Here is a 14,096-nt window from a genome sequence, read left to right on the forward strand (position 1 = left end):
TCAGCCTCCACGTTAGCTGGGAATATATGTGCATGCCATCATGCCCAGCTAATTTTTGTATTTTTAGTAGAGACGAGGTTCCACCATGTTGGCCAGGCTGGTGTCAAATTCCTGACCTCAAGTGATCCACCCACCTCAGCCTTCCCTAAGTGCTGGGATTACAGGCATGAGCCACTGCACCTGGCCCGAGATTTCCGGGCTTCTTACCCACCACTCATTTATGAATCAACAAGGCAAAAAGCATTTAATAAGAGTGCCTAGGTGCTCAATACTGTGATGCTTACTCATAATAATGGTTTTTAAGGGGTTTAAGACTAGTTGGAGGCTGGGCGTGGTGGCTCACGCCTGTAATCCCAGCACTTTGGGAGGCTGAGGTAGCTGGATCTTTTGAGGTCAGGAGTTCAAGACCAGCCTGGCCAACATAGTGAAACCCCATTTCTACTAAAAGTAAAAAAATTAGCCGAGTGTGGTGGCGGGCACCTGTAGTCCCCAGATACTCAGGAGCCTGAGGCAGGAGAATTGCTTGAACTCAGGAGGCAGAGGTTGCAGTGACTGAGATCACACCACTGCACTCCAGCCTGGGTGACAGAGCGAGACTCTGTCTCAAAAAAAAAAAAAAAGACTAGTTGGGGAAATATCAATATTTGTGTACTGTTGTGAACAGTTTAAGAGCTAAATTATATGGTCCCAGTTGCATGTGTAAGATGAGTTTTAAAGACATTAAGGATTAGCATGGATCTGAGTAGTCAGAGGAGTCTTGATGAAGGATTAGTAGGAATTAAATGGACATGAAAAGACAGGGAGGGCCTTCTTTTGGAGATGGAGGTAGGCAATATGTGAGGAAATAAAGCACAAAGACGTAGGAACAGCAATGAACATGGTGTGTACTGTGCTGCATTTCAGGGATAAGATCAGAGCAAGACTAGAACAAATGCCCACTGAGAGTCTGAGGCTCAGAGAACGGTGACTAGTATAGGAACTTTATTTCTATCTGTTTTAGGAAGAACACTAAGGATAAAAATCTAGTTAGTATCCATATAGAATCCTATCTAACTGTTGTGTTCCTTACTTTGTCTCTCACCTTCCCTCTAATCTCTCTAAAGGGAACGTAAAGACTATTTACCTTAGATAAATGATGAATGTAATAATAAGATGTAAAAACTAAAGTAATAATAGAATGGGTTGGAAAATTGAAAAAAGAGTAAGATTCTCTAGGAAGTCAAGAAAATTTTTATATTTTAGGTTCATGGTTGCTTTATTAATATTTTGTTTGATTATATATGGTTAGAAGAAAAATAGATGTCAAAAATAGAGGAAAAATCCATTTATCAAGTATCTTAAGTAATGCTGTAAATACAGGCCCTTGTGTGAGTCACTTAGACTTTCTGGACACAAGTTCCCACGTCTGTAAAATTAGAATGCAGAACTAGATGAGCATTAATTTATTTTCCAGATATAAAATTCTGTGAATTCATTATAAATCCATGTAATTATGTCTGTATTTTTTATTTCTTTTCTAGCTTGAATCTCAGCATCAGCCCATTAGCCATGCGACTGCCTATCCATTGTGTTTGTGTAACCAAAGAAAACAGCCATATTCTTGTAGGTTTAGAAGATGGCAAATTGATTGTAGTGGGTGTTGGCAAGCCTGCTGAGGTAAAACCTAGCATCAGTAATTTCATTTCTCATACTGTTGGGGATTACTTTGGTTCTCCTTCATTCCAACTGATTGAGAAGTCACCATTAGGGATAAACAAATTAAAAACCAAATTTGATTTTTCAAAAGGCGGTAAATAAAAACAGGATAAAGCTATTATTCAAGAATGATGTTTATGTTATTATTGAAAGCCCACCTTTGGCAATTCTATCTACCACTCTATAGGAATAAGAAAGTTCATTTCTTCCAAATCTAGATTCAAGACCACAACTTAGATTTTCAATACATAGGAGCCTTTGCAAAAGAATAAAATATAGGCTCAAACAATAAAACTACTTTAGTTTTAACAAATACTCATCATAACTATGTCAGTTGTTCTTTTGTAAAAGCATCATTTTTTATTTGTAACTACAAATATCCCCATATAGTGTGCTTATTCTCAGTGAGTTTCCTATAGTTAAATTTACTTGCTAATGATTTATCAATTATTGAATATTCAGATATCATAAATCTAACTCTCACTCTTAGGAAAACTTTGTAGTTATACTCCAGTAACTTACTGATTCTTCCAAATAATTTGTGTTATTACATAGTTAAATTAAGCATTATAAATTTTTTTAAGTCACTGTTGGTATTTTCTGAGAAATCTAACAATATGGGATCTGTCGGGGTTATTTCAAGGGAAGAAATTACCGTCACACAGTCAGTGGCTATAATAACCTGTTAAAGATCGTAAAAACCTGTTTTATAAATATTTGAAATTTATTCAGTCCTTATGCTTTTTTTCAGCATATTATTTTAACAAAAAAAAGTGTCGTTAAATTAATGTTATTATGGCTGGGCATGGTGGCTCACACCTGTAATCCCTGCACTTTGGGGGACCAAGGGGAGTGGATCACTTGAGGTCAGGAGTTCGAGACCAGCCTGGCCAACGTGGTGAAACCCCATCTCTACTAAAAATACAAAAATTAGCCAGGTGTGGTGGCATATTCCAGTAATCCCAGCTACTTGGGAGGCTGAGGCAAAAGAATCAGTTGAACCTGGGAATTGGTGGTTGCAGTGAGCTGATATCACGCCGCTGCACTCCAGCCTGGGTGACCGAGCAAGACTCTGTACTACAGTGTAGAATATGAACTAGATCCATATTTAGTTACAAAAAGATATTTCTATTTCAAGATCTATTTTTATCTAAAACATCAAAATCTTGATTAATACATGTTTTTTAATCATGTACCAGTTTTATATATTATCCTATTAGAGTGAAAATCATATGTAAAAATCAGATGGTAAGGTAGTAGTGCTTCGGAAAATACATCTGCAAATGTAACTGCAAAACAAGCATGCCAAAGCCACTAGTACTTTGTATGAGGCTTACCTTTTATCACTCCAATAAATATACCCTAGAAAAGCAACCATTAGGCCGGGCGTGGTGGCTCACGCCTGTAATCCCAGCACTTTGGAAGGCCAACGCGGGCAGATCACGAGGTCAAGACAGCCAGACCATCTCGGCCAACATGGTGAAACCCCGTCTCTACTAAAAATACAAAAATTAGCCAGGTGTGGGCCAGGCGCAGTGACTCACACCTGTAGTCCCAGCACTTTGGGAGGCTGAGGTGGGCAGATCACGAGGTCAAGAGATCGAGACCATCCTAGCCAACATGGTGAAACCTCGTCTCTACTAAAAATACAAAAAAAAATTAGCTGGGCGTGGTGGCGCATGCCTGTAGTCCCAGCTACTCTGGAGGCGGAGGCTGAGGCAGGAGAATTGCTTAAACCAGGAAGGTGGAGGTTGCAGTGAGCCAAGATTGTGCCACTGCACTCCAGCCTGGTGACAGAGCGAGACTCCGTCTCAAAAAACAAGAACAACAAATTAGCTGGGTGTGGTGGCGCATGCCTGTAGTCCCAGCTACTTGGGAGGCTGAGGCAGGAGAATTGCTTGAACCCAGGAGGTACAGGTTGCAGTGAACTGAGATTGTGCCACTGCACTTCCAGCCTGGCAACAGAGCGAGACTCCATCTCAAAAAAAAAAGAAAAGTGACCATTAAAAAAGGTGGCAAGCCGGGCATGGTGACTCACTCCTGTAATCTCAGCACTTTGGGAGGCTGAGGTGGGTGGAGCACTTGAGGCCAGGAGTTTGAGACCAGCCTGGGCAACATGTCGAAACCCTGTCTCTACTAAAAATACAAAAATTAGCTAAGCATGATGGTATGTTCCTGTAGTCTCAGCTACTTAGGAGGCTAAGGTGGGAGGATTGCCTGAGCCCAGGAGGCAGAGGTTGCAGTGAGCTGAGGTTGCACCACTGCACTCCAGCGTGGGCAACAGAGTGAAACCCTGTCTCAGAAAAAAAAAAAAAGGTGGAATCACCATTAAAAAGTAGATTGCACTTGAGAAAGTAATTGCAACAAACCACAGGGGATTTTTGCCCCACTTGGATGTATAAACACTTTTAAAAGACATTTATTCATTCACTGATTTAATTACTATTTGGTTAATATTTATTATACACTGGGAAGGATGGTAGGTGATGCAAATTTAATGGCGAACAAAATGCAATTCCTGCCTTCAAGGGGTTTATGCTCTCCTTGTTTTCTACATTACTTTTTATCATTCTCTTGTTAAATATTATTTTTTGAAAGTCTTAAAATATTTTAAAATTACTTTCTTTTCATCAAAACTTTAGTTTACTTTCTTCTTATCCTTATGATTGGCATTAACAGTACTGTAAATTCTAGAAAAGAAAATCTCCAAACCTGTATGTCTGGTTAGCAAAATTAAGAATAATTTTGAGCCAGGTGTATTGGCTCACACCTGTAATCCCAGCACTTTGGGAGGCTGAGGTGGGAGGATTGCTTGAGCCCAGGACTTCACCAGCCTGGGCAATATAGTGAGATCTCATCTCTACAAACAAATAAAAAATTAATTAAAAATTTTAAAAAAGAATAGTTTTGAGAAGCTTATTTTGATGAAGTAATACATATTTTTGATAATATATAAAATAAAGGAATCTGGTAACTTTGACATAACTAGGCCATTAATTGTTTAAATGTACACACTGACATTAGACCTTTCTCAATGACAAAATAAGTGTAAAAGTCTTTCATTATTATTATTGTTATTATTATGTGTCTGTGTGTGTATGAGAGAGAGAGAGAGACAGAGTCTCACTATGATGCCCAGGCTGGAGTACAGTGGCACGATCTTGGCTCACTGCAACCTCTGCCTCTCAAGTTCAAGCAATTCTCATGCCTCAGCCTCCCAAGTGGCTGGGATTACGGGCATGTGCCACCATGCTGGGCTAATTTTTGTATCTTCAGTAGAGACGAGAGTTTGCCATTTTGGCCAGGCTGGTCTCAAACTCCTGGCCTCAAGTGATCTACCTGCCTTGGCCTACCAAAGTGCTGGGATTACAGGCATGAGCCACCACACCTGGCCGTCTTTCTCTATTATTGATAACCTTTAAAGTGTTAATAATTCTGCTAACAATTTGTTTCTTTTCACTCTGCAAAATCAGTGTCTTACATATCACTTTTTAAAATTTTTTCTTAATATTTATTCTTCATTTCTTTGGATTACTTTACACAGATGCGTTCAGGTCAGCTTTCTCGAAAATTGTGGGGATCGAGCAAGCGGCTCAGCCAGATTTCAGCTGGAGAAACTGAATATAATACTCAAGATTCCAAGTGATTGTTATTTCCATTTTCTGTTATGATTACTGAAACCTGATTTATTGCTTTGTCACTTTAACCACATCTCTCAACTCTCTGCCATGTTGCAAGGCTTTTATCCCTGAAAATCATTTACAGATAGCCACAATTTGCTGTGGTGTATAAACTAATTCTTGGTCTATACTAAGATGTATTTGAGAAAATACATTTGATTTGATTTTGTGGCCCATTCCTAAAGGTCATTGTATCCATTTTTAAAACAAACTAAAATGAGAAAATTAGGTTCAATTTTCTTATTATTCCAAATGATAAAATTTAAGATTTTTCTAATAAAAGAGTACAGATAATGGGACAGTTGAGAGAGATGGCTTTAAATACATTCTTAAGTAATCATTTTCCTATCTACTGACCACTGTAATGAAAATATATCAATTTATTTATGGAACTCCTGATTTGGGATAATATTTTAAAGGTATCTGTTGCACACTTGGATTTTCAAAACTCAGTAAAAGTTACAGGTTTGCATGGTAAGAATAAAATACGAATATTGAAACTGGTACATTAGCTAATTCTATTACTACTTAGCGTGTTACTAATGAGAAGTTACTGAAATCTATTACTGTCCTTAAGTAATAAAAATTGAGTAGAAAAAAGTGGAACTAGAGATACGTTTTACAGATGTATTTCCTTAATAATATAATTAAGCAAAAGTGCTAATTGTGATTTTGACAGTTGGGCCTTTTAAGTAGCATTTTCAGCACAATTTGCATTTGCGAAGTTCAAAATTTCTTGACTCTTTCTTCACTAAGCAAATACTGTTTTACTCTAATAATTAAGAGTTAGTAATACCCAAATATGTTGAATTTTTACTTAGGATATCTGTGTGATTGATGAATGAATTGAAAAGATATGTATAACTTAAAATAATCATTTATATATAGTAATTTAAAAATTTCTATTTCATGTTTTAGGATTATAGCTAATTTTATTATATAGTGTTAAATGTTGTGCTTGATTATTAAGATCTTAAAGTAAAAGTCTGATTTATTTAATTTGGAATTCAAAGACATTGTTAAACTTAGATTTTTTGTAAGATTATCTTTTGAGTTAGGTCAGAGAGCTTTTACAACTACCAGTGTTATTAATCTGAGATTTCATGGGTTTGGGAGAACTTGTGAATCCCTCTGAAATTGTGCAGAGATTTTGTATGTTAAATGCATTTTCAGGAAGGAATGGTTACATGGCTTTCTTTAAAGGGATCTGTGACCAGTAACAGTATTCTTTTTTGTTCCACAAATCATAGATGTCCTTAAATCCAATTGTCTTCTCAGTTGAATCTTAGAGAAATTTTTCCTTTGCAATTTCGCTTTCCTGTTGACCACAGTATCCAGTGCCCTTTTCTTTATAATCTTTTGAGTAAGTAAAAAAATTTTAAGAAATAAAGGATTCTGTTTAGGGAAACTTTTGAATAGATTTGATTTGATGTGAGTCAGGGCTAATAAAAAGCTATAGAAGAATTTTCTTTCCAATAAGTAAAAATCCTCTGTTTTATTAAGGAAAAAATAGCTATGTTTTAGGTAAATAACTCTGAAATAAACTGGTACAACAATTGTAAAATAGAACATATGTAAATGTCAAGGTGTCTTTTCTTATACTTCAGGAATTTGTATTGAAAAAAGTCTCAAAATAAGTTCAGTAGCAATAATTATGATGCATAAACGAGACTGGCATCTGTTCATTTATTTTATTCTTTTTTGGGGGGATGGGAGGTTTCAATCCAGTGCTTCACCAGTGGTGCCACCGTGGCTATCTTTTTTTTTTATCTTAGAGTTTTTTAGGAGATTTCAAGTCGGCAGAACTATCATGATTGATTTTTAGTTTTTAAAATACTGATTTTTTTAGAAACTTTTTCTAAATCAAAACCTACTAAGTTTTATTTTGTTATTTATCCAGAGATTTTGATGTAAAAATGCCTTCTTTATTTTTAAGGTTACTTAATACTGGATTTGAAAATTATTTTGGATGCTTATAAGTTTTCTAAAACTTAGATAATTAGAAAAAATGCCTAAGTTTATGATGTTTTACTATGCTGCTTTTTAGATGGAAGAAATAAGCAGTTTTTACTTTATAGTACAAATAAGTTTTGTTCACAATAAAATAGATATCCTACCTGGACTAATACTAGATGTACAAGGTAGTGGAATTATTTCTTATATTGCTTTTTCCAAAAAGTAAAAACCAAAAATGTGGGCCAGGCGTGGTGGCTCATGCCTGTAATCCCAGCACTTTGGGAGGCTGAGGCAGGCAAATCACAAGATCAGGAGTTCAAGACCAGCCTGGCCAACACAGTGAAACCCTGTCTCTACTAAAAATACAAAAATTAGCCGGGCGTGGTGGCACATGCCTGTAGTCCCAGCTACTCGAGAGGCTGAGCGCGCAGGAGAATCACTTAAACCCGGGAGGTGGAGGTTGCAGTGACCCGAGATCACGCTACTGCACTCCAGCTTGGGCAACAGAGTGAGACTTTGTCTCAAAGAAAAGAAAAAAAAATATGGAATTTAGAGAAAAATCTTTGAGAATACTAGCAACAGTCTAGAGAATGGAACTTAAATTTTATCTATTAAAAGAAGCAAACAACTATTAGCGAATAATATATTACTCATTTAAAGAGTATAGCCTACTGAATTAAAAATCACTAGATAAAATAATTGGAAAGAAGTACTTTTGAGGATTCTGGTATATTTACATGTTACCCATAGAAATTAGTTATATATTATATAATGGGAGAAATGAACAGTATCATTAGAATGAAATAACAGGTGGTCATTTCAATTGGTGGATATAGTATCTCAAGTTGGCTCTTAAAAGTCTGTTATCTGGCCAATTGTGGTGGCTCATGCCTATAATCCCAGCACTTTGGGAGGCCGAGGTGGGCGGATCACAAGGTCAGGAGTTCGAGACCAGCCTGGCCAACATGGTGAAACCCTGTCTCTACTAAAAATACAAAAATTTGCTGGGCGTGGTGGCAGGCGCCTGTAGTCCCAGCTACTCAGGAGGCTGAGGCAGGAGAATCGCTTGAACCCAGGAGGCAGAGGTTGCAGTGAGCCAAAATCGTACCACTGCACTCCAGCCTGGGCAACAGGGCAAGACTCCATCCCAAAAAAAAAAAAAAAAAGTCTGTTATCTTTGCAAAACTTTTTGTATGCTTTTGTTTCTTGATACTGGTGATGACAAAAATAAAAATCTCAGCATCCTGGTGATAGGAAGAGATTTATACCAAGATAATTATTTTACTTTTGGAAAATGAGATCAAGTATTAAAGCATGTAATAGCTGTGCACGCTTAGAGAATAAAGAACCTTTATAAAATTTTTTTACAACTGTTTTCAATCAGTATCCTGGCATTACTCAGATAAAATTGTAAGAGAGAAGGAAAAGTAGATCAGGGCATAAAAATCAGGAAAGTGTATAAAAGTGAAGTTTGGCAAGTTGGTTTAGTCTTTCTTTTTAGCCTGTGAAGCTCACGTCTGTTATTAAGTTAATAAAAAAATTAAAATCTGTCAACTTTTTTTAGGTCACAGTGCAGTGCATCCTTTTGTAGAAGAAAAAATACCAAGTGTTCATTCTGTCATTAGCAAGGAACACCAATGAGGTTTCTTTTTTTTCTCTATTTAGGGCATATTAAAATTATCCTTCAGAGTACTTGTATTGAAAATCAAGTTTATGCTTCTGAAAAGAATAAGTGGGCTCTCAGAATTAGAATTCAGATTTGACGGTTGAATCTTAACCTAAGACATTTTATATTTTGTGTGAAAAGGAGTGGTCAGGGGAAACTGTTAACTTGTGTACCAGGTTTTTATTTAATGATGATAGAGATATGACCTTTGCCTTTATGTATATTTTATATTGTTACTACTAAAGAGACCACTGAGGAAATCTTGTAATTGAACTTAAGGAAGTTAGCTCCTTTTATATATTTATAAAATGAGTAGCATTATCTTTACCACCTTTCCACTGAAAAGATGCAGTCCTAGGACTATATTAAATGTAAATATTATATTATTAAATAATATATGTAATATCATGGGTGTCTGTTGGGGGTATGTGTGTGTAAAGATTGGTCTTTTCAAATATATATATTTAAACCTGTCTTCTGGAAACAGGTTCTTGAACCTATCTTTAGGATACAGTTTTTGACTGGGATATAAGAAATGAAACATGTTTGTTTGTTTCCTTTTTGTTTGTTTGTTTGTATCATCAGCCATACTCATGGCTTATCCTATGCATTGTTCCTCTCATCAGCTGAAACTGTTTCTCCCCAATAAGTGAGCAATCTTAAACATTTTCATCACTCTTTAACAAAATCCATTCTCAATATTCTTTTTGCTGAATTGGCATATTGTATATACTCAACATATTATTTGTTTTAAACTTGACTTCATCCAGAGCATTGTTCTATAGAGTTTTCCTGTATTTATCAGAGTCATGTGGTATTTTTCTTGATGACCTTAGGCAACAATATAGTGTTATCAGTCATCATTTTAATATGATTTAAAATGTGGACCACAGCCTGCTTTCTTTAGTTTAAATCTAGGCCAAGCATGGTGGCTCATGCCTATAATCTCAGCACTTTGGGAGGCTGAGGCAGGAGGATCACTTGAGCCTAGGAGCTCAAGACCAGCCTGGGCAGCATAGTGGGCCCCACCTCTACAAGACATTAAAAAATTAGCCATGTGTGCTGGCAAGTGCCTGTAGTCCTAGCTACTCGGGAGGCTGAGGCAAGGGGTTTGCTTGAGCCTAGAGATCAAGGCTGCAGTAAGCTGTGATTGCACCACTGCACTTCAGCCTAGGTGGCAGAGTTAGACCCTTCTCCAAAAATACATTTTTTTTTTTATTTAAATCTAGCAGTTTCTAGGCCAGTGGTTCTTAATGGATATTGCAGATCAGACTTCTCTGTGGAGTTTATAAATATACAGATATCTAGGCACTGCTTTTGACTTCGTGAATCTCTTTACTTGATATTCTTGGTATTAAAAAATTATGTCTGAGGATTATTATGTTATATCCTAAAAATTTTTTCTGTATAGAAATTTGTCCATTTATCTTTATATACCAGATCCAATATTCAGACTTATTTGAAAATAGGCTTAATCATTATCCTGAGAGACATTTTGTCTAAAATTTGCTTGGAATGGCTTTATTATCTTTGTTTTGCCTGCCACAAAAACAACCAAATCTCCTTTCAGTTGAATTATTTTTATCATGAACTCTCTTTAGACTGTTCACATTTAAAAATTATAACTAATATTTGCCTCCAGAAAAATACATCTGTTTGCTAATATTAGTTCCTGGTGACTTTCAATGAACGTTTTGCGAACTTGAATTAGGCAACATTTTAAAGAAGAAAAAAACATGACTAACATGCTAAATTTAAAACATAAAAGTAGATCTCTTATAGCCTTGAGGCTTGTAATCAATAGAATTTTCCTAATTAAAAAGCATTGGATAAATTATCTACTACTTCCAATGACTTTTGCAGGTACAGCCTCTGTATGGAAATAATCTTTAATTTTTTATAGGTATAACAGAAGAAAGCATTAACATTTAAGATATTTAATTCCAAATAGGAAATAATTCAGTTTTCTGTGTTAAGAAATGTAAGGCCATCCTAGAGTATAGGAGTTATGTGATTTTCTTCTGTATAAAAATCTCATTTAATAGTAGCTGTATTATCAGATACTTATTGGATTATAGTAATTCATCAGACACATCTCCTTCATTTGGTGATTATCTCATTGACATTTGTCACACGTGAGTGATTTCTAAACACATTGCAGGATTTGGACCTGTAAAGCCAGTGGCTTTAGTGATAAGTAAAAGGGCACATTCAACAATATTTACTTTTGTCTTAATGCCCATAATCTTATGAACTGAAAATTCAGAAGGAAAAGAACAAATAGAAAGCTACTAATTCAATATTTGTTTTTCATGGTACGGTTTTCATGTTTCCTTGGAAACATATTTTGCAAATATAACAATAATAGTAATAACGCAATTTTGTCATTTAAAAAATTACCCATTCATTTTTCAAACTTGACTGTTAGTGGAGGGGTATATGTGTGTCTGTGTTTCCACTTATGTAATGGCTGTCTCATTATTTAAATTAATTTATAGTTATTTTTCAGTGTACAGAGTGATTAGCGGCTTATAATGCTGTTACAATGTAGCATTGTAATGTAAGATGAAGAAAAATTAGGATTTAGGTGGGATTTTTAAAAATTCATCAATTAAAAATAAACTATTTTTTAAAAGAAGTCCTATTCCAATTGGACCTTTAAAATTTTTATTTTGGTAATATTTCAACTTAAGATGTATTAAAACTAGCAATTCTGTGATAATCAGTGTACTAGTCAACATTAAAATGCCATTTTGGGTTGTCTTCTTTTGGTAACATATTCTGACACTAAGCAACATGTTTTACAATTCAGTGGGCTGAACCTACAAATTCATAAATGCTTCTCTATATTTTGAAGGAAAAAGATACTTGTCTGTATTCGACATAATTGTTTTACTCTTCAGAATGTGAAAGTTATATTAATCACTAAACACTTTAAGAAGTGGTTCTGGTAGGATGATATCAGTAGTCAGACTTAATTGAAAAACTGTCAGCGTCTGTTTTTTATATAGGGATTAAAGAGGATAACTTTATTTTTTCCTTTGGAGAGAATAATTCCTTTGGAATTTTGGAATTTTGATTTTCTTAGATGACTTTTTAGCAATTTAATTATAATAATTTCTATTTTTCTTCCAAAACTATGGCATGTTATAGTAGATCTTACTATTAAAGATCTTTTATATTTTAAACTGTTTTTTTCCTGTTCTGCTTTTTACTACTCTCAAAGACTGTGATTAATGAACATCACCAAACTTTTTTTGTGGCTAATTGCTTATTTTATAATTAGCTTTATATAAGAAAACTTCTTAGAAAACTATGTGGCTGGTTGGTTCCATTTAGAAACTCTTAACAGGTATGGCTTTCATTCCTCCAATTGTTTGCTTTTATAGACTTAGAGCAAAAAATTTAGCAAAAAGTAATCATATCTGGCTAGACAGCCATTTCTCTCAGATTCATTGCTATAAAAATGAATCTACTGAGGCATAAAAATATGAAACATATTTAATTCATCTCTTTTGTCAGTTTTTCTGGGACTCCAATAGCATTTCAGTGTTACAGAAAGTGACAGTGACTTGAATGCATGTATATGCACGTAGTCAATTCAGAGCGGAATAACTAAAAATTCAGAATGACTTGTTTTTTAAAAGTACTTGGAAATTGTGCTGCTACTTAAATATTGAAGGAATTCAGAAAGTTGTGTATTTATCTTAAAATGTTCCTTCTCACTTATTCTACTGGAATTGACCATGAAAAAGAAAATATTATGCCTTATTTATATCTAATTATTGACTGTGCAAACTGTGACTCAGTGGATATTTGTATGCCCCCCAAAAATGTTTTAAAGTTGAGCAATTTTTAATAAAGATGTGTAAATAATTTTGATTATTCTCATTGTAGTTAAGTTACTGTTAGTTTGGTGCAATACATTATTTCCTTCCTCATCCTTTTAAAATTAAATATATAAGATGTTTTGTTTTATTACATTAAGTGCTATTTTTAAAAAATTCATTGTGTGTATATGAGCTAATACTTGATTTGTTTCTGTATAGCATGATTAAAGATAATTGAAAATTTTGCACTTATTTTAGGCCCTTGGAAATTTGTATTCTAACACTTTTTAAGAATGTCCATTTATTTTGTACATAATAAATTAGCTTTGTATATGAAAATGGGTTTGAATCAAATAAAAAAAGTGATGTTACTTTCTTCAGTTGATTTGTAATTCTCAATTCATAGAGTCTGATTAGAACTTATCCTTGGCTAAGTTATTTGGGTAGACAAGAGATTGAATACAGTATTTGTTAATTAGAAAATTGATCACTGTTTCTTTCTCATATGAGCAGAATTTCTTCTGTAGTCCTATGTGCACAAGATACATGTCAATTGACTATTTTTTGTCATATGTAACAACAGATATTCAGCCTTTCACTTTAGAGCTACCTCAAAAACATTGTTACAGGCTAGGCACAGTGGCTCATGCCTGTAATCATAGCACTTTGGGAGACCAAGGCTGGAGAATAGCTTGAGCCCAGGAGTTCAAGACCAGTCTGGGCAATATAAAGAGACCCTGTCTCTACAAAAAATTTAAAAATTAGCCAGGCATTGTGGCATGCACCTGTAGTTCTAGCTTGAGCCCAGCAGGTGGAGGCTACACTGAGCCAAGATCACACCACTGCACTCCAACCTGGGTAACAGAGAAATAACCTGTCTCAAAACAAACATTGTTTTAGTTTTTCCCTTAGCAAATGATTATATGCCATAAATCTCCATTTGTAGTTAACCAAATAATATATTAGGTTGAGTTTTTTAAACCTACATTCTTTCATAATTATAATCTTTAGGGCCAGTCGTGGTGCTCACGCCTCTAATCCTAGCACTTTGGGAGGCCAAGGCAGGAGGATCACTTGAGGCCAGGAGTTTGAGGCTGCAGTGAACTATGATCACACCACTGTACTCCAGTCTGGGCAACAGAACAAGACTCTGTCTCTAAAAATAAAATAAACCTTTTATCCAGTCAACTTTGACAATCTAAATGTTGACCTAATCCTTCTGGTTTTGTCAAGGTTAATAGAATCTAATCCATAATAAGACAGAAGCCA

General features: G+C 35.1%; 1 protein-coding gene across 4 annotated transcripts in view; it reads left to right on the forward strand.

Moving 5' to 3' along the window:
* NBEAL1 (neurobeachin like 1) overlaps positions 1–13,207 on the forward strand; it is a 206,050-nt gene extending 192,843 nt beyond the window's left edge. For all 4 annotated transcript variants that reach the window (XM_054549029.2, XM_002812769.6, XM_054549030.2 and 1 more), the window contains 2 exons: positions 1,521–1,656; positions 5,240–13,207. In XM_054549029.2, the coding sequence (XP_054405004.1) occupies positions 1,521–1,656; positions 5,240–5,341 (238 nt within the window). In that variant the 3' untranslated portion in view covers positions 5,342–13,207. The remainder of the gene's footprint in view (positions 1–1,520; positions 1,657–5,239) is intronic.
* The last annotated feature ends 889 nt before the right edge of the window (positions 13,208–14,096 follow it).

The sequence above is a fragment of the Pongo abelii genome, chromosome 11 (genome assembly GCF_028885655.2).
Source record: "Pongo abelii isolate AG06213 chromosome 11, NHGRI_mPonAbe1-v2.0_pri, whole genome shotgun sequence".
Lineage (NCBI taxonomy): Eukaryota > Metazoa > Chordata > Mammalia > Primates > Hominidae > Pongo > Pongo abelii.